Source organism: Balaenoptera borealis, assembly GCF_965194805.1.
Source record: "Balaenoptera borealis genome assembly, chromosome: 1".
Taxonomy (NCBI): Eukaryota; Metazoa; Chordata; class Mammalia; order Artiodactyla; family Balaenopteridae; genus Balaenoptera; species Balaenoptera borealis.
Genome location: NC_138860.1, coordinates 158,737,430 through 158,764,457, shown reverse-complemented (window position 1 = coordinate 158,764,457; position 27,028 = coordinate 158,737,430). Strand labels below are relative to the sequence as shown.

The window sequence follows — 27,028 nt, the reverse complement described above, 5'->3', positions numbered from 1 at the left end:
GGTGGAGGTGTGCACAGCTGTTTATGTATAAAAGCACCCTCACAGGGGCACAAAATTCTGGGGGGACTCAGAGGAAGGAAAGATTGTGTGTGTGTAACCCAAATGTCCTCAAGGCTTGCAACGCTTTGGGGTCACCTTTTCCCTTTACATCCAATCAGAATAGCCCAGTCCCGGGCTTCCCTGGTGGCGCAGTGGTTGAGAATCTGCCTGCCAATGCAGGGGACACGGGTTCGAGCCCTGGTCCGGGGAGATCCCACATGCCACAGAGCAACTAGGCCCGTGAGCCACAATTACTGAGCCTGCGCGTCTGGAGCCTGTGCTCCGCAACAAGAGAGGCCGCGATAGTGAGAGGCCCGCGCACCGCGATGAAGAGTGGCCCCCGCTTGCCACAACTAGAGAAAGCCCTCGCACAGAAACGAAGACCCAACACAGCCAAAAATTAATTAATTAATTAATTAATTTAAAAAAAAAAAAAAAGAGAGAGAGAGACTAGCGCAGTCCCTATTCCAATCCTCTCGGAAGTCCATGCCCTCATCTATTCTGACTAGGACTCTAGTACATCCTCATGATTACCCCTCAATCTGAATTCCTGCTCTTGCTAAATTCTTGATCACTGGATTGCTCACTTTCTGTGGCTGCCATCCTCTCTTGACTCCACAGGTATCGTTACCTTTCTCCCTTTGTTCCTAAAACACCATGAATATAGGGTTTTGCTACAGAAGGCCTCTACTGAGTGTTTGGGAATGCTTTAGGGAAGCTAAGCTTTCACAGAATAGGAAGTAAACTTAAAACTGAGTATTAAGCATCACTGTTCTGAGATTTTCCTCCAACAGTCCTTCTACTGGAATTTCTCACTGGTGAAGATTTCTTTCCCTCAGGCTGCTATCTTTCACTTACTAGCCCTCCTCCTTTTTTCTCTGGAGTAACCACAATACACTCCAAAATTCTCACTAATTTCATATTTGGCAAATTTAGCTCTCTAACTCCTTCCTATGCCCAACGTGTAACCAGGTTGCTTCTGATCACAAAACAGTTACAAGGCCTCTGAAAGGAATGTGAAATTGCATTTTTCTTTTTACATTAGGCTTTTTTCCGCATTACATATGGTTGGGGGATAAGAGTCCCAAGAAGTAACGACTTGAATCACAAAGACAGCTCCAACAGGCTGAGAGTTTGGAGGGTTCTGTGCTTGGGGAAGCAAGGAAGCAGGGCCTGTGGCAGGGTTTGGGAAAGAGTGAAGGGAGCATCATGAGGGAGAGAGTCCAGGAACAGGAAGATGAGAGGTTTAAGGACTTTAGTTCTAGCATCGAGAGATGAGGCTTGGTCCAAAGGATCACAAAAGGATTTTAAGCAGGGAAAGAATAAAAGCAAATTTGAGCTTCAGAAGAAGTACTGAATAAGGAGAGACCATCTGTCAACTATGGGAATAGCAAACATAACACTGAAAACGGTGTGGGGAAACCACAGCGCTCTGACACGCTGCTCCAGGCGTCAATGGAACAATGGCTCTGGGGAGAAGCTTGGCAACGCTGGGAAAGAGATAGGGAGATGGAGAAACCAAGTGCCCAGAGCTACCTCTCCCGGGCTTTCTGACTGGATAAAAATGACAGATGTTGGGAAATCTGGGAAAATTGGGAGGGAGAGGGCAAGGGCCCAGGCATGGGCCCCTGAAAGCCCAATTCTCTTCCCACTCACTGTTCAGGGATATCACATTAGTAGCTTGAAATTGGCCATGTTGGAGTATTTGTACCACAAACAGCGAGCAGTCCAACAGCACACTACTGCCTGAGCCAGTCCTCACCCAGCAACCCCTTGACTTCTCTCAGCAGCTGCTGCAAAGAGATCAAATACAGACTTTTATACGTCAGGGCTTTGGCCTTATATCTATCCCAACAGAAAAGCCTAGGCCTGCTGACCTGGGCTGGACCCACTGGTCCCTGACCAGAGAGTAGCAGATCTAAGTGATCTCCTTTCCCCTAGGGCTATTCCAGTCTCTGTTTGATATTCTAAAAAAAGCAAAGGATTGGGGAAGGCGTCTCTTTCCAGCTGTGTGGAAGCAGAAAAAAATGGCAAAATGACAGGGACAGGTAGTTGGTCGTCCTTCCACGCAGAAGCAGAAAGGCCCCAACTCAACTCTCTGATGGTAGTAAACAAGCCCCTTGTCTTGTGGGCTCTGCACCCCTAAACACTATTATGCTGCCTCCCTGTAAAGGTCATAGGACTTGGTAAGACCTGGATGCAGGAGTGGAGGGAGAATGAAAATTTGAGGATAACGTTCAGGTTCCAAGCTTACACGCCCAGGTCGCCTATGGTGAGATGCAAACATAGGAAGGGAAGATCCGATAGGAAGCATGGGAGGTAGGAATAGCTCTGTTTGGGACACGGTGAGCTTGAAGTGCCCATGGAGCAACAACTCAAGATGTCTAATAAGTAAGTGAGAACTTGAAGTTCAAAAGAGTGATAAAACCTTGAGAGTTACTGGTATATAGATGGAATTGAAGCCATGAGACCACTCGGGGAATATGAAGGGGGAAACAAGGACATCTGGGGAACACCAACATTTAAGAGAAAGAGCAAAGAGAGAAAGAAACTGGGAGGGAACGTTACAGAAGTAGGAGGAAACCGGGAGAAGGTGACACATTGCAGAACACAAGGAAGGAGGAGAGTATCAAGCGCTGCAGAAAGGTTGAGCATGATAAGGATTAAGATGAGAGACACAATGAGGTTATTGTGGCTGGTGGAGATGGGATCTAAGTAGGCAGGGGCCGGATCAGGCAGGACCTTGTGTGCCTCTAGGAGGTGTTTGGATTTTATTCTAAGTGCAGTAGGAAACCGTTAGGGGTTTTAAGCAGGGGAGTGAAGAAATCTGATTTGCATTTTAAACATTTCACTCCAGTTCTGTGGAGGATCTGCTGGAGGGGTTAAGAGTGGAGTTAGTCAGGAAGTTACTCAGTGATCCAGACTTGGACGGACTAGGATGGTAGCAGTGGAGGTGGTTCAGGTTCAGGGTGCATTTTGAAAGACTATCTGGCAGGACTTGCTAATGAATTGAATGTAGGGTAAGAGGAAGACAGGAATCAAGGAGCACTGAGGTTTTTGGTTTGATCAACTGAGTAGATAGATGGTGGTGCCACTTACAGTGTGGGTAAGACTAGAGGAAACAAGACAGGTTTAGGGGTGGGAACCAGAATCAAGAGTTTTATTTTGGCCATCGTAAGTATAAGATGCCCATTAGACACATAAGCAGAGATGCCAAGTAGGCAGTTGGTGATCCAAATCTGGACCCCAGGAGGGGGAGTTGCAGCTAGAGATATTTTGAAGCCATCAGCACATACACAGCATCAAAGCCACGGGACTGCATGAACATTAGAGTTGTTTCCCCTCTCACTTGACCCGGCAGAGGTTGGGTGGCCCTTGATTGGGGTCTGGGAGAGGCATCCAAAGTCACCCCCATTGGGCAAAGGAAGCTGGTCCTTGGAACTTGAGAACTGAACAGGAATCAGGACAAACCTAGCCTCGGGGACTTCTTGCAGAGAAATGGTGCGAGAGAAGCTAAGACTTCACAGGGGAGCTGTTGGTTTCCGTGTCCCTCCTCCTACCCCTTCCCACAATTCTCTGTTAGTAACATTAATTCAGGAGGAAGAGAGAAAAGTGATATTGAGGACACTAACTCTGTAGAACCAGGAAGGGGAGCCCCAGCTGAAGCCCCAGAGGGGCTAAATGTGGGAGTTAATATGGTCTACACTGGCCCCATGCCCTGCAAGAGTCAAAGCTCCTGAGAGTCGGCATAAAAGCTACCACAGCCAGAGCAGTCCCAGGAGGGGGCCTGGGCTACAGAGAAGGGATCACACCCACTCTTCCGCTGCTAATGTGAAGATGAGCTCAAGCTGGAGGACTGAGACCAACCATCCCTTGATTCTGAGCCAACCAGATAAAAGCACTGAAGACCAGAGCTTCTCAAACTTTCATATGTATTCGCATCATCTGGGAATTTGGAGAGAGTGCAGATTCTGTTTCAGAAGGGCTGGGGCGGGGCCCAAGAGTCTGCATTTGTAAGACACGCCCAGGGAATGCTGTTGCCGCCATCCGTGGACCACACTTTGAGTAGCAAAGGATGAAAGGCAGCTGTGGAGGGTCCCCACAATGGAGGGTGTTGTCTAGCTCCAAGGAGAATGTGTTTATTTGTGCACAAAGTGACAGAACCTATTCAAGTGGAAATAGCCACCATTTTGTCACAGTTGCAAGGCAGACAGTCATTTCTTGGCAAATTACACCTTCCAGTGGCACTGGTATCGTTGTTAAGCACTTGGGTTCTAAAGCTTGATGTCCTGAGTTTGACCTCTTAGGAGGTGTGTCATCTTAGGCAAATCTTTAATTTATGTGCATCTCAGTTTCCTCATCACTCTAATGGAAAGAATAAGACTATTATGAGGATTAGCTGAGTCAGTAGATATAAAGTGCTTAACACATGGCAGCATTGTAAGTAGCACTCAGTAAATGTTGCTCTCCATGCTCATAATACGCCCTTCTACAGCAGTGAACATGGACACACATAGAGGCTTATTCTGCTTTTGGTACATGGTCAAAAAAATGTAACCCCCCCATCTCCCTCCCACCAAAAGGCCTGTATCCTCTCTTTCAAATTCCTCCTACCCTCCTGCCCACTCCCATGCCCCCTCCCCTGGCCCCCGGCCCCAGTGTGGTCTGGATGGGCCCCACAGGGGCAGGGACAGGGACAGGACGTGGGGCTGTATCTGACAGGAACCTGAGGGGCTGGCCCGGGAGGGGATTGGGGCCCGGCTTCCTGCAGGGAGGATGGGCTAAGGCAGGCACACAGTGCCGGAGAAGATGCCCTCCTGGGCCCTCTTGGTGGTCATCTCCTGCCTCCTCCCGGCCCCCCAAAACCTGGCACAAGTCACCAGCCAAGGTGAGGTATGTGGAGGGTGGAGATCACCTATACCCAGGAAGAGGGAGCCCTGGGAGGGGGATGTGCAAAATAGGAGGCTCCCATTGGTCCCCGACTCTTGCCCACAAACATACCAGGGAGGACCCAGAGCTCAACTCACCAGCTATTCCTCAGATGCCTCCTTGCTGGCCTCGGACTCAGAGGCCCTGAACTGTTTCTCCCGAACATTTGAGGACCTCACTTGCTTCTGGGATGAGGAAGAAGCAGCGCCCAGTGAAATATATCAGCTGCTGTATGCCTACCAAGGGTATGTGCTGCATCATATATATCATATATATGTATCATGTATATACCACTCCCCTGTATCTGTCCTGTACATACTGCAGCTGAGCCCCATTCCAGTAGCTTCCCTGCCTTTGGCCCTATCAGAGGACTCCAAGTACATGCCCTAAGTAGCCACCTAATGAACAGATGTGCTTTGGATATACCCAGCTCACACCCCTACGTAACCCCTAATCCCACCCAGGCACTGAGAAGAAAAATGGCAGTATTGGAAATAGAAGTTGGGTTTGGGCCCAGACCCGGGTCCTCAGGGCTGAACAGGTGGCCGTGTAGGTAGGATGGACTTCTCCTGTGCCCACAGGGAGAAGCCCCGTGCCTGCCCCCTGAGTTCTCAGCGTGTGCTGCCCTTTGGAACCCGGTACGTGTGCCAGTTTCCAGCCCAGGATGAAGTTCGCCTCTTCTCTCAACTGCACCTCTGGGTGAAGAACGTGTTTCTGAACCAGAATCTGACCCAGCGGGTGCTCTCTGTGGATAGTGTGGGTACGGACCATCCTCCTGTCATCCTGGCTCCCCTGTTTGCTGCCCTCAGGCCAGCTCCTAGAATTAGACTGAGCTGTGCTCTTTCAAGACGATGTGGATGTCCCCCCACTACGAGACCCCCAGAGGCACCTCAAGAGCCTCTTAGCCTCAGCATCCAGAGCTAGACTTCATTTCACATCAGAGACACCCTGACCTTCCCATCATTAACCTAATCATCGACTCACTCACTTGTCAGTTACAGAATACCTACCATGTGCCAGGCGCTGTGCTAGGTGACAAGGGTGCACAGATGAAGGGAGGTCCCTGCCCTTGAGGAGCACTGAGCCTGACACACCTGCAGTGAGGTCACTGTTCTTCCGAGGACAGGAGAACAGGATGAGGAGCTTCCCTGCCGTGCCCCAGGGGCTGCCCTCAATCCAGCCTCCAGTATCCCCTCTCCACAGTCCATGGGTTGAGCTGTAGACTGTGGCCCCCAAAGAGTTCTGATGTGCCCTGTCTCACCCTCAGGCCTGCCAGCTCCCCCCAGCCTCATCAAGGCCATGGGAGGGAGTCAGCCAGGGGAACTTCAGATCAGCTGGGAGGCCCCAGCTCCCGAAATCAGTGAATTTCTGAGGCATGAACTCTGCTACGGCCCTAAGGATCCAAGGAACTCCACTGGTCCCACAGTCAAACTGCTGCTGTCCACAGAAACCTGCTGCCCAGTTCTGCGGAGACCAAACCTAGCCCCGGCTCTGGACCAGTCTGCATGTGCTCAGCCCATGATGCCCCAACAGGATGTACCGGAGCAGACCTCCACAACCAGAGAAGTATCCCGGCCTTCTTCTGCTCTACCTCCTATCTCCTACCCACAGTTTTGCCCCCAAGAAAGGATAGGCCATACTTTGGGGATTCCAGACGGGGTTGGTCCTTAGAGAGTTAGTATAGGCTCTGATTAGGAGCCATGTCTATTTAGGGATCTCCCACTTTAGGTCATTCATGCCAACAAAACTGAGAGCTTCAGGCCTCCAAGTTAATGGGGATTTCCCTAAAAATCCCTGAACTCCACCTGAAACACACTGACCTGGCTCCCAGTCTGTGTGCATATCTATCCAGTGAAGAACTGAGTGTCTCTCCACAGGCATGTTGTGGGGCTTCAAATATAAGAGGTGGAGGCTCTCTTGGCTGAGAGGCAGACCTAGATTCTGAGGCTGGCATTCTTCTCCCAAGGCTCCATCTCTGACAGTGAAGGGTGGAAGCTGCCTCATCTCAGGGCTCCAGCCTGGTAACTCCTACTGGCTCCAGCTACGCAGCCAACCTGATGGGGTCTCCCTCCGTGGCTCCTGGGGATCTTGGTCCCTCCCTGTGACCGTGGACCTGCCTGGGGATGCAGGTGAGTCAACAAAGGAATGGGGAGATGGGGAGGAGATAGAAAAGATCTCTAGAGAGGCCTGGGCTGGATATGGAAGCTCTGGGAACCATGGTCCTTCCTGATGACCTCAAACTTGCCACTGGACAGAATGAACTATGTTCAGGGAGAGAAGAAAGAATAGGAGTAAATGTTCCAAGTTATGTGTGTAAAGATGATCTGGATACCCTATAGAGTAGGAGCACGTGGGCTCTGATGGGACTTCCTTCTCTGACCCCAGTGGAAATTGGACTGCAATGCTTTACCTTGGACCTGAAGAATGTTACCTGTCAGTGGCAGCAACGGGACCATGCTAGCTCCCAAGGCTTCTTCTACCACAGCAGGGCATGGTGCTGCCCCAGAAACAGGTGAGAAGTAAACTGCTGATTGAGCTTGATGTCATGGGAGAGAAGCACAACCTTGCAGAAAGAAGGGAGAGATTGTCTTGGTCCTCTTCACTCCCCTCCCTTGTCCGCCGAACCAAACAGCCTCCATGCTCTCATCCTCCAATGGGTATTGTATCTTTTCAACCTCTCTTCATACTCGCTGGGAATGCCTTGGTTTCGTGCAGCTTTAATCATGTCACCTGGACCATTCCAACAGCCTACATTCTCATCTACCTCCGATTTACCCCCCATGCTGCTGACAGACTGACTTTTGTTAAACTCAAATTTTGCATGGCCTTTCCCTACTCAAATGTGTACTGCAGCTTTTCACTATCTATCAGATCCAATCAAAACTTCACCTGGCCTTCAAGAATTTCCATCAAACACCTCACTGATCTGTCACTTCCTTCATATCGAGTATATAACCAAGTCTTACTGATTTTTCCTATTAAACATCTCTAGAATCTGTCCACTTTTGTTCTTCACTGCCATCATCCTAGTACAAGCCATCATCATCTCTCACCTAGGCTATTGAGAAGACTTATTAACTGATCACTTCTTGGATCCTCCAAAACATTCTCCACACAGGAGCTGGAGTGAGTTTTTTAAAGTGCAAAAAATAGGGACTTCCCTGGCGGTCCAGTGGTTAAGACTTCACCTTCCAATGTAGGGGGCGCAGGTTCGATCCCTGGTTGGGGAGCTAAGATCCCACATGTCTCGCAGCCAAAAAAAACAAAACATAAAACAGAAGCAGTATTGTAACAAATTCAATACAGACTTTAAAAACGGCCCACATCAAAAAAAAATCTTTAAAAATAAATAAATAAAAGTGAAAAAATAAATACAACATCCTCTGCTTAAAACTCTTCCAAGATCCATAGCTTCCATTGATCTTAGGACAAAGAAAAGAATACTACTGCGACCATATAAAGTTTTAAAAGGCTCAGCCCCTATCAATGCCTTCAGTTTCATCTTATACTATGCTGCCTTTTGTGCTCTGTGCTCCAGTACTGGCCTATTTTGGTTCCCCCCTACCTGCCATGATCCCTCCTGCCTCTGGATCTTTGCACATGCTGTTTACCCAACTCTCCTATCTTTACTTAACCTTTATCCTTCAGATCTCAACTCAAATGTCACTTCCTCAGGGAGCCCTCCCCTGACCTTCCTCCTTAGGTCCAATGGCACTATTATACATCCTTGTTGTACCACGTACCTCTCCTTCTTAAATACTTATCATAGTTACAATTTTACATTTGTACCTCACATAATTTTTTTTTTTTTTTTGGCTGCATTGGGTCTTCGTTGCTGCACGCAGGCTTTCTCTAGTTGCGGTGAGCGGGGGCTACTCTTTGTTGCAGTACAAGGGCTTCTCATTGCGGTAGCTTCTCTTGTTGCAGAGCATGGGCTCTAGGCGCGCGGGCTTCAGTAGTTGTGGTACGTGGGCTCAGTAGTTGTGGCTCATGGGCTCTAGAGCTCAGGCTCAGCAGTTGTGGCACATGGGCTTAGTTACTCCACTGCATGTGTGATCTTCCTGGACCAGGGATCGAACACGTGTCCCCTGCATTGGCAGGCAGATTCTTAACCACTGCGCCATCAGAGAAGTCCCATGGTTATTTGATTGATAACAAAATTCTGTCTCAGAGCTCCAGTTGAGAAAGGCTGATCTTGATTATACATGATCCATGAGGGCAAAGTCAGTGTCTGCTTTTACTCACCAATATGTTCTCAACTAACACGGTGCCTGGAACACAGTAGATGCTCAGTGAAAAAAAATTGTTGAATGAATGAATAATGAAAAAAAAACCCCACTATTAACAGTTTTAATGTATTCTTCCAGTTTTTATATGCATTTACATATGTCTATACACAATATTCAGTTTTCAATATAAATTGGATCGCATTATATGTATGATTTAATAACTTACTTTTTTTGTTTTTTTTATAATTATTTTATTTTTATTTTATTTTTGGCTGTGTTGGGTCTTCGTTTCTGTGCGAAGGCTTTCTCTAGTTGTGGCAAGCGGGGGCCACTCTTCATCGCGGTGCACGGGCCTCTCACTATCGCGGCCTCTCTTGTTGCGGAGCACAGGCTCCAGACGCGCAGGCTCAGCAGTTGTGGCTCACAGGCCTAGTTGCTCTGCGGCACGTGGGATCTTCCCAGACCAGGGCTCGAACCCTTGTCCCCTGCATTAGCAGGCAGATTCTCAACCACTGCGCCACCAGGGAAGCCCCAGTAACTTACTTTTTTACTTAAAAATATGTCTTGGAGATCATTACAAAAAGATGTAACTCATTCTTTTTAATAACTGCACAGATTTCCATAGTATGGAGGGGCCATGAATGGATTAAAAGGTGGCAAAAGCGAATTCACATATTCCCTGCCAAAACCTGCTCCTCCTCTTCTGGTCCATCCTGCTATCAGCTCAGTTTTCCACCCTGAACTTCTGCCATTTCTACACCCTCCATATCCAATCAGAAACGCTTGTCATTTCTACCTCTACAGTATCCCTTGAATCCATCGATTTCCCTCTACCCCAACTACCACAACCCTACTTTCAGATCCTCGTAACTTTGCATGTAAAATACATAACATTGTCCTAATAAATTTCTCTGCTTCTGGTCCACCCTCACAAATCCTCTCTTACAAACCGCAGTTAGAGTGACTTTCCTAAAGTACAAAGCTAATGATGACAATTCCTGTTTAAAATCTTTAAATGTCTCCATCATTACTGCAAGATTAAGTTTAAGTTCCTCAGAAAGGCAATAAGGCCATCCATGACCTTGGTCTGCTCACATTTACCACTCCCCACCAGACCCTCTATGCTAAAAGCATTCTGCACCACTTAGAATTTCCCCCAGAGTACCATATCTCTTATCTGTGTACAAGCATGTGCCTGGGATGTTTGTTTGTCCCCTCTGCCTGTCCTATTTATAGTCCAGGACTCAGTCTAAGCACTGCCTTGCACGGGAACTATCCTCTGACCCTCCCCATCTGGGTTAGATGATCCTCCTTGATATTCCCAAGCCAGCCCGTGCACATCACAGAAAAATACCATCTGTTTGTTTTTCTACCTTTCCCATTGAAATGACAGGTCCTTGAAAATTATTCCTCTGTGTAGTCATAGGGCCTATTACAGTGCCTGGCACGTAGTATCAATTATTTGTTGAATAAATTAGTAAACATAAAAATATATAAAATGATAAATAATTTTAGTAATAGCTAGTCATTTAGGGGTTATAATCAGGAAGGAGACAGGATTTATTTGTTCAATAAACAATTATTGAAGGTGACTATGTACCAGGCACTGGGGATAGAGTGAAAAAACAGAAAACTTCCGGCATTGTTGGGGCTTACATTTTAGTTGGGAGAAGGGAAGAGGGGGTGAGAAACAAGTAAAGAAATAAAGGAATAAGGTTATATGATAGAGACTAAGTGGGAGGGTAGGGGAGAGGTGCTAATTTCAACTGAGTGGTCGGAGAAAGCCTTGCCAAGGAGGTGACAGGTGAGCTGAGACCCAAGTGGCAAGAAGAAGTGAGTCACGTGAGATCTAGAGGCAGGGCAACCCAGGGCAAGGTGAGCTGCAAAGACAGTTCATCTGGTATATCTGCTGCACAAAGAGAAGGTCTGTGTGCATGAAGGGTGGTAAACTGGTGTGAGAATTGTAGGAGATGAGAATGGGGAGGTAGGGAGGAACTCAACCGTATGGAGTCCTATAGGCTCTGGTAAGGAGTTTGGATTTTATTCCAAGGGGGATGGGGAGCCACTGAAGGATTTTAAGCAAAAAAGTGACATGATATGATTTACATTTCAAAAAGATGTTTCCTTGTGCAATTAAAAAGAAGTAAGAGTGGAAGCAGGATCACCAGTTAGAAATTTGCCTTAATCCAGGCAACAGATAATGGTTTCATCTAATGCAGCAGGGGTAAAGATCAAAATAAATGGACAGATTTGTCATATATTCTGGACATTATCAGATCAACATTTAGGATCTGGTTGCTGTGTGGAGAGTAAATTGAAGGGAGTGGCAGAAATGGAGGCAGAAAAGCCAGTTAGGAAGCTGTCATAATAATCTATTAGTAAAATAACGTTTAGAGGTGACTAAGAGGGCCGCCTAATGAGAACAGGTTAAAAACATGTTTTCCTCCAGAAAGATGAAAGCTCTTTAATCTCTGAAATAATACCATTCAAAGTAGGCATTATTAACCCATTTCACAAATGAGGAAACTGAGGCAGAGCTAAATCAAATAATTTGCCCAGAGTTATACACCAATAAGCCAAGACCTGAACTCTATAGCCCATGCTATTTTCCTATCTCATCTAGCTCTTTTCTTAAGAAGAGGCTGGACACCAAAACAAACCTCAGAAAACAAAACATTATGACACGGGAGAGAAAGCCCTGGAGACCCATCCAAAGAACAAGTTAGATTATAATCCAGTCCCCTGTGGGATGGGGGATGTCAGAATTAGTCTCTGAGGCAGGCCTGATTCAATGACTCTATGGGACTGATTCGTAGGGACCCCGTCTGGGAGAAGTGTGAAGAGGAGGAGAAAAATCCAGGATCACAGCCCTCCCAGTTCTCTCGCTGCCACTTCAAGTCACGAAATGACAGTGTTATTCACATCCTTGTGGAGGTGACCACAGCCCAGGGTGCCATTCACAGCTACCTGGGCTCCCCTTTCTGGATCCATCAGGCTGGTAAGAACTTTCTCCCCTTCTCCTCCCACATAGTTCCCACCTCTACCGTGTCTGACCCCATGCCCAGGATCACCAACTCTGATACTTCTGACCCGTGGCCCTGGTGACATGATGTCTCATGCACAGAAGGGCTTAGGCCAGTCCCTGCTGACGTCCCTGTAGTGCTCATCCCCACTCCAAACTTACACTGGAGGGAGGTCTCCAGCGGGCAGCTGGAACTGGAATGGCAGCATCCATCACCCTGGGCAGCACAAGAGACCTGCTATCAGCTCCGATACACAGGAGAAGGCCATCAGGACTGGAAGGTACAGTCAAGGAACAAATGCCCCCAGACCTCATAATCAGGGTATCCCTGAGTTTCACTGTATCTGTTATCAGGAGTGAAGGTGTCTGTGTATTCATGTCTGAGCTTGTTTATCTATGTTTTATCTGATTCAACTGGTGTCTTAATCTCTCTTTGGCATCTGACACTGCTGACTGCTCCTATTTAAAATTTTCTCCTTCCTTTGCTTTTGGGATATCAGTCTCTCCTGATTCTCGTACCACCTCTCTGACTGAACCTCCTCACTCTTTCCTGCCTCCTCCTTTCCACACTTCCTTAATAAGTTGTGCTTCCAACAGTCCCATCCTAGACTCCTTTCTCCTCTAAATAAATATATATGTTCTCCCTAAGTGAGTGCTTCAACTCTGTGGTTTCAATGACTATACATTAACCATCCCAAACTTATCATTCCAACACCCATATGGAAAGGAACTTCTATACCATAAGTGAGTTACTTAAATTTTTGAAGTCTCAGTTTCCTCATCGGTGAAATGGGGATAAAGCTATGTACTTTCCAGAGTTACAGTAAAAATTAAATATATAAATATTTAGCATACTGCCTGGCAGATAGAAGGCGCTCAATATACATTAAACATTAGTTTCTTTCTTTACTTTTATCTCATTCACCACATATATATACAACTTCTTACCAGACAGCTCTATCTAAAAGCCTCCAGGGCATTTCAGACTCAGTATATCCAAAACTGAACTCATCTTCTTCCCCAAACTTACTTTACTTTTTTACTGAGGTATAAGTTACATAAAGTAATACAAATCTTAAATATACCACTGATTAATTTGTACATGTGTATACAGCCATGTAACCATTACCCAGGTCAAGACAGAGATTATTTCTAGCACCCCAGAAGTGTCTCATGCCCACAGGTCACATACGCACACCCTCCAAGGAAACCACTACTTTGACATTACCACTCATAATTTCTGACTGTTGTTGAACTAATAAAATAGAACCATACAGCATTTCTTCCTCAGACTTACCTCTCCTGTTCCTTGTCTCTGACAGTGGCACCAACACTTACCCAGTTACCCGAGCCTGGAATTATCTTTGACTCTTCTCCCTTTTCCCTTCCCTCTATTTATCAACAAATTAGTTGAGTTTATTGTACTAATAGGTCTCATGTCCCTACTACCACTGGCTTAACCTCACCTTTGACCATCCAGCCGGCCCATGCACGCTCTTAGTACACAGAACACTCTGTAACCTCCAGTCAAGCAACTCAGGCAGCATTACACTCTTCTTGGTGCTCCCGTGGTACCTTACTTATATCATTATTATTGCACTAATTATTTCTTGTAACTATTTACTTGTGTGGGTGTCTTACCCTTAAGACATGTGAGACCATGTTTCATTTATCTTTTTCCCCAGTGCCTAGCCTATGCCAATGTGTGGCATATCATAAGCAGTTCATAAATGTTTGCTAACTGATCAAGTTAATAATGTCTCCCTGCTTGTGCACACGATTCTTGTTCCCTGTGCTTGGAATCTCTCCTCGTACCCCCAGCACCTAGCACAGTGCTGGCACCCTCTACTCAGAGGATGTTATTTGTGGCCTGGTCTACGTGGCTCCGAGTATCTGAGCGTGTCCGGGGTTTCCATCGCCCGACCTGGTCTGGTGCGTGCCTGGTCACTGTGTGTGTACCAGATCTCTGTCGGTTTATCGTATGTATATGTGTCAGGATTAGTACTCTGTGTACATGAGTCTGTGTGTCGGGGGTGTACCGCACCAGGCAGGGCGAGGCCGCAGGCAGGGCGAGGCTCTCCGTCCTGGTGTTCTCTCCAGCCAGCTTCCGCTGGGATGAGCGTTTTCTGCCAGCGAGGCTCTCTGGGGGAAATCCCCGGGGACTCAATGCGGTAGGATTTCGGTCAAACAGATGCCGAGTTCTAGAGGCCCCGACGCCGGCCCACCCGGACCCGGAGCCTGACCACCCGCTCGCTTCTCCTCTGCGCAGGTGCTGGAGCCGCCTCTCGGGGCCCAGGGAGAGACCTTGGAGCTGCGCCCGCGCTCCCGCTACCGTGTACAGCTGCGCGCCAGGCTCCACGGCCCCACCTTCCATGGGCCCTGGAGCGCCTGGTCCGACCCAGTGAGGGTGGAAACCACCTCCGAGACGGGTGAGGGCCGAGCCAGAGCGAAGGCGGTCAGCGGCTGCGCGAGCGGAGGGGCGCCGGCTCAGCGAGGGGCGGGGCCGCGGCTGAGCGGACTTAACCCGGCGCCCCGGGGCGGCGAGGGGTGGGGCCTGGCGGACCTGGGGGCGGGGCTCCGGCCAGGCGCGGCCCCCCGAGATCTGACTGCTTTTGTCCGTTAGCCTGGATCTTCTTGGTGACCGCTCTGCTCCTGGTGCTGGGCGTCAGCGCCCTCCTGGGCCTGCTGCTGCTGAGGTGGCAGTTTCCTGCGCACTACAGGTACCGCTCGGGTCAGGCGGGAGACGGGGCCGTGGTCCGGGCGAGGCCAGGGGCCTCTAAAGAAGCATCCCCGCGTCACTCTGTGTCACCCGCTCTCCGGACAATCCCACATCCACACCTGTGGCGTCAGCTGCTCCCAGCGCGTCTTCCCCGGGAGTCGAACTGCCTCCTTACACTCTAACATGCCCACTATACGGGACACCCCAAACAGGCCCACCTTCTGACTCCTCATCTCAGTAACAAGGCTACTGTCCCCCTGTCACCCAAGCCGGAACACTTAGGCCCCACCCTCGCCCTTATCCAGTCTGGTCCGGTCATTCCACCCCCTAAAGCTCGCTCAAACAATAGCCCTCTTTCTCTAGCCGTACAGGCACTACCTGACTCACCAAAACGGAGCCCCTTCTCCCTCCAATCTAGCCTCACGCAGCCACCAGAATAATCTTTCTAAAAATGCACACATGAACTTGTCACTCCGCCTCCTTAAGTCACATTATTAGCTCCCCAGGATAAAGTCCAGACTCTAGAATGACAAGGAAGGCTGTGCAAAATCTGGCCCCTGCCAGGATTTCCACCCTCCCACCCTGTGCATCAGCCTTGCCAGACTGTTGGTGATTTCCTCCACAAGTCAAGAGATTTTACTTCTCAGTGCCTTTGCACATAATGTCCTGTCTGCCAGGAATATCCTCCCTGGATGACTAATACCCATTTATCTATAAATAACTTTCTTCCCTGACTCCTAGGAAACCTTTCCTGACCTTCCCCTATTGGCTACTTTCTTTGTGCCCCAATACAGACTTCTTCCATAGTACCAGAAGCATTTTACTGCATTCACTTCTTTATATGTCTTCCCTATGCCTTACTTGGTCATCCTTAAATCTACAGCACAGGGCCTGCTAAATAGCACACACTTAAATAAATGTTATTAATGAATGATTTGTTTATGTGGGGAGACTAAGGCTGAGGAGAAATGGCATTGGAAGTTATAAACATAAAGGACAGAATCCATACCACCTCAGTCCTTCAGTTGGTAACATCTCTCGATTCTTGAAGACTCAGCTCAGAAGGCACCTCCTGCAGGTGGCCTCTTTAGATGGCCCTAGGCTAGATTAGATGCCCCTCTTCTGTGCTCGCATCTCTCCTTGAACATGTCTTTGAGCTTTTAATCCACTCATATGTATAAGCAGACTGCAATGCAGCCTCTATGCAAGTAGCCAGATCCAACAAAAAAGTTGGGAGAGAAGAGGGAGGTGGTGCTGCTGAACCAGGCGTACTCAGTTCCTTTTCCCCAATTTACCAGATACATCACTCCTCCTTCCCTGGAGAGATACGAGTGAGATCACAGAAGAGGCCTGAAATGTCGTTCAGCTAAAGTCCCTCCATGTGGAAATATGAGCCTAAGGAATTGGAGGTTCCCCCAACATACCTTCATCCACATTCTTCCTGGAGAGACCACCTTCCCCAGTAACTTAATAAAAGCCCCATTGGTTCTCTCCATTCGTTCATTCAACTAATTTCTTGAGAACCTATTATGGGCCAGACACTGTTCTACACCCTGGAGCTACAGGAATGAGCAAACAGACAAACTCTTTGCTCTCATGGAGTTTACATTCTCGTATATGTGATATATATAAGGATCTAATAAATACACAATAAGTCAAGTGCTATAAAGAAAAATAAGCAGAGCAGGAGACAGAGAGTGATGGGGAAGGGAGGTGGTTCCGTTTTAGGGCAGTCAGGGAAGCCCTCTCTGTCAGGATGACGTCTGAGCAGAAACCTAAATGAAGTGAGGGAACAAATCAAGTGTTCCAGGCAGAGAGAACAGGAAGTGCAAAGGCCCTGAGGCAGGAGTGTTTGAGGACACTCAAATCCCTTTTTTGAACCTCCGCACTACTGAGTTCCCTCCGCCACCAGAGGTTTCCTTTTCACCTTTGCTCCACTACCTTACTTTACTGCCTTGACTACACTCTTACCTCTCCAAGCTTGCTCCCCCACCTCACTGCCTCCCCCCACGGCCCTCCCTCAGGGCTCCCCTCCTAACTCACTCCCACAACTCAGTCTCCTTCTCTTCCTTCTCCTCAAGGAGCCTGAGGCATGCCCTGTGGCCCTCACTTCCAGACCTGCACCGGGTCCTAGGCCAGTACCTTAGGGATACTGCAGCCCTGAGTCCGGTGAGTGCACCCCTGCTCTCCACCACCCACCACCAGCCCTGTGTGGAGCTGGATCCTTGCCCTACCACACAGCTTTTCCAAGGCCCTTGCCCACCAGCATACCATCCCTGGGTCCTACCGCCAACCGAACCCTCCTTTCTACACAATCCAGGTCCTGCTCCTACAGGACCTGCTCTAATCCAGACCCCTTCACCCCCTCCCCCATCTCTCCCAGCCCAAGGCTGCAGTTTCAGATACCTGTGAGGAAGTGGAACCCAGCCTCCTTGAAATTCTACCTAGGTCCTCAGAGAAGACTCCCTTGCCCCTATGTTCCTCCCAGGCCCAGATGGACTACCGAGGATTGCAGCCTTCTTGCCTGGGGGCCATGCCCCTGTCTGTGTGCCCACGCATGGCTGAGACAGCGTCCTACTGCACCACTCACATCGCCAACCATTCCTACTTACCACTCAGCTGCTGGCAGGCCCCTCGCGCCCAGTACCCTGGACAGATCCAAACCCTCTAGTCCTTCCTTCTGAACTTCCCTACCCACCGCATCCCAACAACACAACCATCTCAGACCTCACGTCCTTCCCGGTTGTCTACCCTCCTAGCTGGGCTTCATAACACTGATCTTTCAGTAGTGCTGCTGACATAAATCCAGGACAAGGCTCATTTGACTTAGCTCCTCTAAATTTCACCTCCTTTCTGTCTCCTCTTTAATGCCAAACTCCTTGAAAAGGAGTCTCCACTTCCTGACTCCCATTTACTCCTCAGACTACTTCAATTCATTCCCCTACTACCACTCTGCTAATGAAACTACTCAGGCAAAACTCACCTCAAATTTTTCTCATCACAAGATCCAATCAGATTTTGTTAATTCTCAATCCATTTGATCTCTCTGTTGTCATTTGTCATGGTGGCTACTCATTTCTCCTTTAAATTCTCTCCTCCATGGCTTGCATACATCACCATCTCTCCTGGCTCTGCTCGGGCCTCTCTGAGTATACCAATAGTTTAGAGCATAAGCTCTGGAGTCAGAGCTGGGTTCAATTCCTGTCTTTCCCACTTGCTAGCTGTATGGGCTTGAGCAAATAACTTAAGGCCTTTGAGGCTTAATTTTCTCATCTATAAAACAGGGATAATAACAGAACCCCATAGAGTTGTAAAGAGCATTTAGGGAGATAATCTAAGTAAAGCACAGTAACTAGGACATAGTAAGTGTTTGATATGTCTAAACTATGGTAATTATTCCTTCCTAATCTTATCCTGGAATCTCTTCCACTCCTTAATTACTGCAGTCCCTCAAGAGTCCATTCTTAACAGTCTCCAATCCCATCCGCTCTCATTGCCTTTCCTATATGCTGACCATTCCAAAGTTCTTATCTGCAGCCCAGACTTCTAACAGCACCTGTAATGGTTTATGCAAGTAACCGTTTACATGTCTGTCTTCTGTTACTAGATTGTGAGCTCCTTGAGGGCAAGGGCTGTGATTTATTTGTCTTCCCTCCAACCCTCACCCCCCAGCACCTGGAGTAGTGCTTGGTGCATGGTAGTAGGCCTTCAATAAATGTTTTCTAAATGAAGGAAATCTTTCTGGACAATGCGGCCTTAACCCCATGCCTCTCATCCTCTCTGCCATTCATATGCAGCAGTAAATGTGCTTAGGCCATTCTGATTATGGATTCCCCTAACCCATTCAAATTCTCAAACAAACAGTATTTTTTGCTGACTCCGAATATACCCAGTGTGTCAGTCAGGGTCTTGGCAGAAATAGATGACACACTCAATCTGGGTATCTGGATGAGAGTTTAATAAAGGGCATATTTATAAAGATGAGGCAGGATTTAGGAAAACCATCAAGGAATAGTGCAGTACCCCGGGGCTAACAACAGTTGGGAGCTGGTACCCACCGCACCCCACCCTGGGCATCAAGGGGTAATGGGAGAGAGTAGTTATGAGACAGGGAGAGAGTAGCTACAGAGAGGGCCGCCTGGCAGGAGCTGTGGCAGAGAGCTACAGCCAACCTGTGGGGATATGGCGGGGACGGAGCCAGGGGAACAAAAAGCTCATGTCTGCTCTCCCCTTCCCCCAACCCTCACTCTCTGATCTCCTGATCTCCTGCATCTGCCCTAACAAAGTACCGCGAACTTGGTGGCTTAAACAACAGACGTTTTTTATCTCTTAGTTCTGGAAGCTAGAAATTCAAGGTGTCAGCAGGGTTGGTTGCTTCTGAGAGCTGTGAGGAAGAATCTGTTCCATGCCTCTCCCCTAGCTTCTGGGGGTTTCCTGGCAATCTTCAGTGTTTGGCTTGTAGAAGCATCACCTCCATCTCTGCTTTCATCTTCACATTGTGTTCTCCCTGTGTGTGTCTGTGTCCAAACTTTTCCATTTTACAAGGACACCAGTCATACTGGATTAGGGCCCAACCAAATGACCTCAACTTAACTAATTATACCTGGAGTGACCCTATTTCCAAGTAAGGTCACACTCTGAAGTACTGGGGCTTAAGTATGCAACGTATAAATTTTGGGGGGGAGAGACACAATTTAACCCATAACATCCTCCCATTGGTGGAATACAAACAGAAACCAGAGCCCAAGGGAATCCATTGACGCAGGCCATATGAGTCAGCCTCACAGGGCACACGGCAGAGTAGAGGATGAAGAGTGGACCTGGATGGGACAAATGGATGACATCTGGTATACTCACTTTCCATAATTCCTTCCCCAAGCCACGTTCAAGGCTCCAACTCTACTCCTAGGGACTCAAAACTAGGATTGAGATCCAAACCACTAAACCTCTCACCTTTACACTGATTCAGCCGTCATGTCCTGACCCCTTTTACTTACTAAATTCGGCCTCCTCTTCTCCATCTCCACTGAGCTATTACTACAGCCTCTACCTAATATCTCTGCCTCCAGTCTCTCTCCCTAAATCCAACCTGTATGTTGCCTCCAGATTGACCGTCCTGTTCATCTCACTCCTTGCTCACTCCTTACCTCTAAATCTTTAGCTTGACTCTTCAGAACTGATCTCGTTCTCTTCTACTATTTCCCTGTGTGAGGATTAACGGTGTTAACACAATGCCATGCATATAGTAAATAGTGTTTACAGGGTTATCTTTTTTTTAAAATTAATTTTAAATTTATTTTTGGCTGCGTTGGGTCTTCATTGCTGTGTGCGGGCTTTCTCTAGTTGCGGCGCGCGGGAGCTACTCTTCGTTGCAGTGCGTGCATGGGCTCTTATTGCGGAGCACGGGCTCTAGGCGCGTGGGCTTCAGTAGATGTGGCACGCGGGCTCAGTAGTTGTGGCTCGCGGGCCCTAGAGTGCAGGCTCAGTAGTTGTGGTACACGGGCTTAGCTGCTCCGCGGGCATGTGGGATCTTCCCGGACCAAGGATCGAACCCGTGTCCCCTGCATTGGCAGGCGGATTCTTAACCACTGAGCCACCAGGGTAGTCCCTACAGGGTTATCTTTATTTTTATCCCAACTGGGCTGTTCCACCCCCTGATTATCACCTATATTTTAGTCCCTCCATGCCCTCTGCTTCCCTACATTCAGGTCCTTCCGGTGGGAGTTCCCCAATCTAAGCAGCTCCTCAGCCTCTAATTATCTATCTCTAAAGCCTTGTTCTCCTTCCCTCCAGCCTAAGAGGAATTGATCTTTCTCCCCTAGACTGAAAAAGCTCCCTGTGTTTTCTATCCCCTTTCTTCCTGGGCAAGGTGCTTGTTCTACCCTCTTCCATCTCCTCTGGCTCTTCACCTTCAAAGATGCATAGGCATCTTGATGCTGGCATTCCCTCCAGCTCCCATGCACTGCCCTCTTTTTCATTCCCAAATTTCTTATACAAGTAGCCCATGCTTGCTGCCTCCACATTCTCCCCACCCTCCTTTCTGCAACCCCTTCCAAACGGAACCCAAGCACCGCCTCGCCTGATCCCTTTCTCTCCAAGGTCACTGAAGATTTGTTTCCCAATAGCCAACTCTGACCTTTTCTGTCATCACTCTATTTGACCATTTTGTATCATATTAGAATCCCTCCAACTTCAAGGTCCATGTCAGTTATAATCTCCACTGGCTTCTTTCATTCCTTTATTTTTAAATGTTCAAATTCCCTGAAGTTGTACTCTCATTTACCCTGTTGTTCTTTTCCTCTACAGTGACCCTTACACCAGAAGCTGCAAATTGCTGGCTATGTTCTGCCCTCAGAAATGTTTTGTTTGGCCCTTACCTGCACGGAAACTCTCACTGACTCCACAATGCCTGGCAGATAAAGTCCAAATTCCTTAGCTTAACATTTAAGGCCCTGACCAGCCTGACCTTTCTATGTCCTCTGGGGTTAAGGGACTCCCCATTTCCAACCCCAGGACATCTAACTAACTCCTTGTTTTCCAAAGTAATTGGAAAGAGACAGCATGAATGCTTCAAAATTAAAAATAATAACTATCATTTGGGTTAAGGGCCCCCAAATTTTCTCTGTCATCATCAGAGTTGATCTTAGGCTAAAGACTGAAAACGCGATTTTTTTCTAGCCTCTCTCTGGGGCAGTGTAGCATATGGTTAGATTGCTGAGGTTAGTTAGATAGTTTGGCTCCACTAATTATTATGGCCTGTGTGCCTTTGGGCAAGTTTCAAACCTTTCCCTGACCAGGTTTCTTTTTTTGTAAAAAGGGAATAAAGCATCTGCTTTATGGGATTAAGGATTAAACTCAGTAATGTATGTAAACTGTTTAAACACCGCAGTTAGCAGATGGCCAGTAAATGGTACCCATGATTATTTTTATTATTGCTGCTTCACCTCTAAGCATATCATACAATTCATTGAAGTCATTATTAGAGCACGGATTGAATGGGAGTCAGGCCTGGACCCCTAACAACATGGGACCTCGGGCAAATCCTTTCTTGGGCCGCGGTTTCTTCACCTGTAAAATATGGGTATGTTGCTGGGATGGGGAGGGTGCACCATGTGCAGATTAGACTAGCGGATCTCTAAAATTCCTGACATCTCTAAAGCCCCATGGGGGTGAGCCCCTGTTTCCCTCACAGGGCAGTCCAATCTTATCTCCCAGATAGGCAGATCCGAATTCTGAATCCTGATCTTTTTTCTTGACCATAAGGAATTCACCTCTCTTTCAGCCTCATTTTCCTTGCTTGTAAAACAACAACAAACAAAACAGTTTTTAAAAACAAACAAATGAGCTACTTCCTTCCTAGCAGTGTTTCCGCAGGCACTAAGCTAACAGTGGACGCTCCAGCCTTCTTTCTGCTTCTAAGCTGCTCAATCAACTCCTGCCCCCGCTTCCCCGCCCGCGGGCCGGCTGGCCGGCCACTGCCTGTAACCTTCTCTAAACAGGCTCAAGTGCTTTAGGTCATTACGCCGAGTCCTGCACTTTGTATCATAAACACGATCCACAAGCAGAGTTAAGCGTGAAGGGCGGGTGCGGGGAGGCTGAGGAATGAATGGAAGCGACCTGGGAATGCACGCAGCTCAGGCCCCGCCCCCAGACGCGACGCGCCCCGCCCAGCCCCGCCCAGCCCCGCCCAGCCCCGCTTTCCGACACCTGGTGGGGCAGGACCTGCCTTTGCCTCTCTCCCACCCTTCAAATCCCGCTCCACTGCTGGACTCCCGTGAGATCTGCGACTTGCCCCGGAAGACCCGCCCCCTGTGCCGTGGAGGCCAATGGGCAAGGGCGACGGTTGCGACAGTTGGGTTTTGAAGGAGCCAATGAGTGCTCGGAGCGGAGAGTTTAAGAAGCGTAAATCCGCACCGCTAAGGTCGGTCTGGAATCCGAGCCTGCTTTGAGCTGACGGTGAGAGGCGGGTGGGCCGAGCGAACCGGGGTGAGGCCGCGGCCGCGGGTGCTGGGCTGGGAGGGGCTGCGGCCGGGGGTGCTGGGCTGGGAGGCGCTGCGGCCGGGGTGGCCCTGTGTGGTCGGCCGTCCCAGAGCACGGTCGCCTTTCTTCCTCCGGGGCTCAGCGGGCAGCCCTCTCCCTCCAGACACTCCCATGGCCCAGTTCGTGTTCGAGAGTGACCTGCACTCGCTGCTGCAGCTGGATACACCCATCCCCAATGCACCCCCTGCGCGCTGGCAGCGCAAGGCGAAGGAAGCCGCGGGGCCGGCCCCCTCGCCTATGCGGGCAGCCAACCGATCCCACAGCGCCGGCAGGACCCCGGGCCGAACTCCCGGTCAGTGGGGTGCGGCGGGACGCGGGCAGGGAGGGAAGGGCTGAGAACAGCCTTCACGACTGCTCCCATGGGAGCCTGTTGTGACAGTCTGGCTTCCCTCTCCCTGCCCCAGGCAAATCCAGCTCCAAGATTCAGACCACTCCCAGCAAACCTGGCGGTGACCGCTATATCCCCCATCGCAGTGCTTCCCAGATGGAGGTCGCTAGCTTCCTCCTGAGCAAGGAGAACCAGCCCGAAGACAGTCAGACGCCCACCAAGAAGGTATGTGTCCCAGGGGGGCTTAAGGCAGGAAACCGATCCGTATAATCTGGATGATACCACCACCTCACCACCACCCTTATGTGCCAGGAACATCAGAAAGCATGGGCTTTGAACCTGAACGGTTTTGATGTGGAGGAAGCCAAGATCCTTAGGCTCAGTGGAAAACCACAAAATGCCCCAGAGGGTAAGACCTGAAGTTTTCAGCTCTTGGAGGGAGGTGTCATTCCATCCCCAGGGCTCGGGATAGATGAGATGGCTCTTCCCACCTAAGACTGAGGGGAGGGAAGGTGCTTATCTGGCCTTCCTGGTTAGGGGCAGGGGGAGGTGTCAATTCTCCCAGTGTCTAGACCCACTCCGTTGCCACAGGTTACCAGAACAGACTGAAAGTACTCTATAGCCAGAAGGCCACGCCCAGCTCCAGCAGGAAGACCTGCCGTTACATTCCTTCTCTGCCAGACCGGATCCTGGACGCCCCTGAAATCCGGAATGACTACTGTAAGTGCAGCCTTATCCCTGTCCGGTGGATGGAGAAAAAGGGAGAGAAAGGGACCAGGCAAACTAGAAAGCTCATGCTTTTCCCTTCCCCCTCTGGCAGACCTGAACCTTGTGGATTGGAGCTCTGGGAATGTACTGGCTGTGGCTTTGGACAACAGTGTGTACTTGTGGAGTGCTAGCTCTGGTGACATCCTGCAGCTGCTGCAATTGGAGCAGCCTGGGGACTATATATCTTCTGTGGCCTGGATCAAAGAGGGCAACTACCTGGCTGTAGGCACCAGCAGTGCTGAGGTGCAGGTGAGACTTGTCCCTGTTCTGCAGCTCTATTGTTCCCCCAGAACAAGACCCCCAGGGGTCTTGCCCAGCAGGAGGATGTTAATGCCAAGTCCTGATCTTCATGGTCTTCTCTCTCTGTAGCTATGGGATGTGCAACAGCAGAAACGGCTTCGAAACATGACCAGTCATTCTGCCCGAGTGGGCTCCCTCTGTTGGAATAGCTATATCCTGTCCAGGTTAGTGGTTTTTGCTAGTCTGTTACAAAATCAGTCTATGATTTTGGCCCCCTCTCCCCGGATTGTACACCTCTGAACTGAAGCAGCTCTGGCCTGCTGGTGGCGTTTGGCACTGCTACAGGACCTGATTCCCTTCTCCCTTCCTGCAGTGGCTCACGCTCTGGCCACATCCACCACCATGATGTTCGGGTAGCAGAACACCATGTGGCCACATTGAGTGGCCACAGCCAGGAAGTGTGTGGGCTGCGCTGGGCCCCAGATGGACGACATTTAGCCAGTGGCGGCAACGATAACTTGGTCAACGTGTGGCCTAGTGCTCCTGGAGAAGGTGGCTGGGTTCCTCTGCAGACATTCACCCAGCATCAAGGGGCTGTCAAGGTGAGAGTGGGGCTGGGCTGGGCTGGGCTGGGCTTCTGCAGACTCTCACTCAGAACCTCTGGGGACATGGGATGGTGGCATTGGACTGGGTTAATCTGTGAGCCCTATAGGTCTGTGTCTAGCTCTAGTACCTGCTGACCCCAACTTTTTATCCCACCTAGGCTGTAGCTTGGTGTCCCTGGCAGCCCAACGTCCTGGCAACTGGAGGGGGCACAAGTGATCGACACATTCGTATCTGGAACGTCTGCTCTGGGGCCTGTCTGAGTGCTGTGGATGCCCATTCCCAGGTAGTCTTCCTTATTCCAGCCTCTCACTCCCAGATGCGTTCTTAATTCTATATAGCCTTCCTGGGCAACCACGTCCCCTCCAGTGGCTTCACTGATGCTATACTCTGATGGTTTCCAAACTTCTAACTCAGCTCTCACTCATGAGCTCCAGACCCACATTTCCAACAGTCCACAGAGAGCTTGTCTCTAACCCCATGTGCTATAGGTGGCACCACGCTAATATGTCCCAAATTAAACTTGTCACTTCCCCTTGCCTCCCTGAAATGTGTTCCTCCTCATCCTATGTTGTTGTGAGGGACACCACTCAGAAATCTGAAAAACCTAGAATCTTTCATCCTCCCCACCTAGTCACCAAGACGTCTCAGTTTTACCTCAGAATATCATTTACACATGTCCCCTCCCCTTGGCCTCATCCTTCTCCCCAGTGGAGGCTCACAGCACTGGTCTTTTCATATCTCTTCCAGTCTGCCCTCTGCACTGGTCTGGGTGGTCTGTTTCTGTCCTCTTTAAACCCTGCAAGGGCTCCCTGTCACCTACAGTGTATAATCCAAATGCTTCAGAATGACATTTGAGGCCCTTGCTGGTGTGTCTCCCTGCAAGCACTGCAACTTCCTCGCTTGCCAGCCCCCTGCCCAGCACATGCAGCCTTCATTCTGACCTTGGGCTCAGGTTCAAATTCTGGCTCTGCCTCCTACTAACTTAACTTGCATGTCATCTTAGGCAACTCGCTGAACTTCCTCCTGCTTGATTCCTGATCTGTAAAGTGAATAACAGTTATAACTCTCAAAAGGCTTTTGTAAGGACTACAGTCATCCAAGTCTGAGTCCGTAGCACCTGGTAGGGTGGCTAACACCACGGTGGACTTGGTTCTGATTTGAGTAGTGTTGGCCCTACGTACGTTACGCCCATGCCACTCCCTCTCCACAGGTGTGCTCCATCCTCTGGTCTCCCCACTACAAGGAGCTCATCTCAGGCCATGGCTTTGCCCAGAACCAGCTGGTTATTTGGAAGTACCCAACCATGGCCAAGGTGGCTGAGCTGAAAGGTAGGTGCTAAGTGACAGAAGCCAGAAACAAAAGGGCACGTATTGTATGACTATTTATATGAAATGTCCAGAAGAGGCAAATGCAGAGGGAGAAAACAGATTAATGGTTGCTAGAGGCTGAGGGGAGAGGGTAATGAGGAGTTACTTTCTTTATGGAGTGATGGAAAAATTCTGGAATTATTGTTGTGATGGTTGCACAACTCTGTGAATATACTAGGAACCAATGAACTGTACACTTTAAAAGGATGAACTTTATAGTGTGTGAATTGTTAATTACCTCAGACTGTTATAAACAAGCTCTCAAAATTGGAAGGCTATAGGTATCTACCTTCATTTGTACTGCTCTCACTTTTTCCCTCCTCATGCCCCAGGTCACACAGCCCGGGTCCTTAGTCTGACCATGAGCCCGGATGGGGCTACAGTAGCATCAGCAGCAGCAGATGAGACCCTGCGGCTATGGCGCTGCTTTGAGTTGGACCCTGCCCGGCGGCGGGAGCGGGAGAAGGCCAGTGCAGCCAAAAGCAGCCTCATCCACCAAGGCATCCGTTAAGGACCAACTGATCTCAGTTTTTTGTGCTTTTTTTTTTTTTTTTTTTTACTTTTCTAATAAAGTCACGTCTCCCTCTTCTCCTGGCATGACCTCTGTCCCAGCAGCCTTCCCAGGGGCTCCTCTCTACTGTGATCAGAGAGCTAGAAACATCCATCCTGTGGGCACCTTGACCATCCCTCCTGTTTGCAGACAGGCTGGCAGGCTTTGTACCCACCTCCTCCATTCACACA

The 27,028-nt window shown here is 49.2% G+C and overlaps 2 protein-coding genes across 6 annotated transcripts; both read left to right on the top strand.

Moving 5' to 3' along the window:
* Positions 1 to 488: 488 nt before the first annotated feature.
* On the top strand, positions 489 to 21,237 carry MPL (MPL proto-oncogene, thrombopoietin receptor; the record flags this gene model as incomplete). 2 transcript variants are annotated; one of them, XM_082345224.1, is made up of 11 exons in its annotated part: positions 489 to 5,213; positions 5,550 to 5,728; positions 6,236 to 6,534; positions 6,935 to 7,097; positions 7,354 to 7,480; positions 12,014 to 12,195; positions 12,358 to 12,500; positions 14,489 to 14,648; positions 14,843 to 14,939; positions 17,020 to 17,107; positions 17,322 to 21,237. In XM_082345224.1, exons 1-11 carry the CDS (start codon positions 4,849 to 4,851, stop codon positions 17,607 to 17,609), a joined length of 2,091 nt encoding a protein of 696 aa, XP_082201350.1. In that variant the 5' UTR covers positions 489 to 4,848. The 2 variants fall into 2 exon arrangements, with proteins under 2 accessions (XP_082201350.1, XP_082201351.1); XM_082345225.1 differs by lacking the exons at positions 14,489 to 14,648; positions 14,843 to 14,939; positions 17,322 to 21,237 and having other exon boundaries at positions 17,020 to 17,085.
* Positions 17,018 to 26,876, top strand: CDC20 (cell division cycle 20). 4 transcript variants are annotated; one of them, XM_082344913.1, is made up of 11 exons: positions 17,018 to 17,107; positions 23,082 to 23,270; positions 23,383 to 23,531; positions 23,619 to 23,715; positions 23,898 to 24,026; positions 24,127 to 24,323; positions 24,444 to 24,538; positions 24,688 to 24,916; positions 25,078 to 25,203; positions 26,131 to 26,248; positions 26,620 to 26,876. In XM_082344913.1, the coding sequence occupies exons 2-11, from the start codon at positions 23,090 to 23,092 to the stop codon at positions 26,796 to 26,798; spliced, it is 1,500 nt and encodes a 499-aa protein (XP_082201039.1). In that variant the 5' UTR covers positions 17,018 to 17,107; positions 23,082 to 23,089; the 3' UTR covers positions 26,799 to 26,876. The 4 variants fall into 4 exon arrangements, with proteins under 4 accessions (XP_082201039.1, XP_082201040.1, XP_082201038.1 ...); XM_082344914.1 differs by lacking the exon at positions 17,018 to 17,107 and adding an exon at positions 21,245 to 22,859; XM_082344912.1 differs by lacking the exon at positions 17,018 to 17,107 and adding an exon at positions 21,245 to 22,894.
* Positions 26,877 to 27,028: the final 152 nt, after the last annotated feature.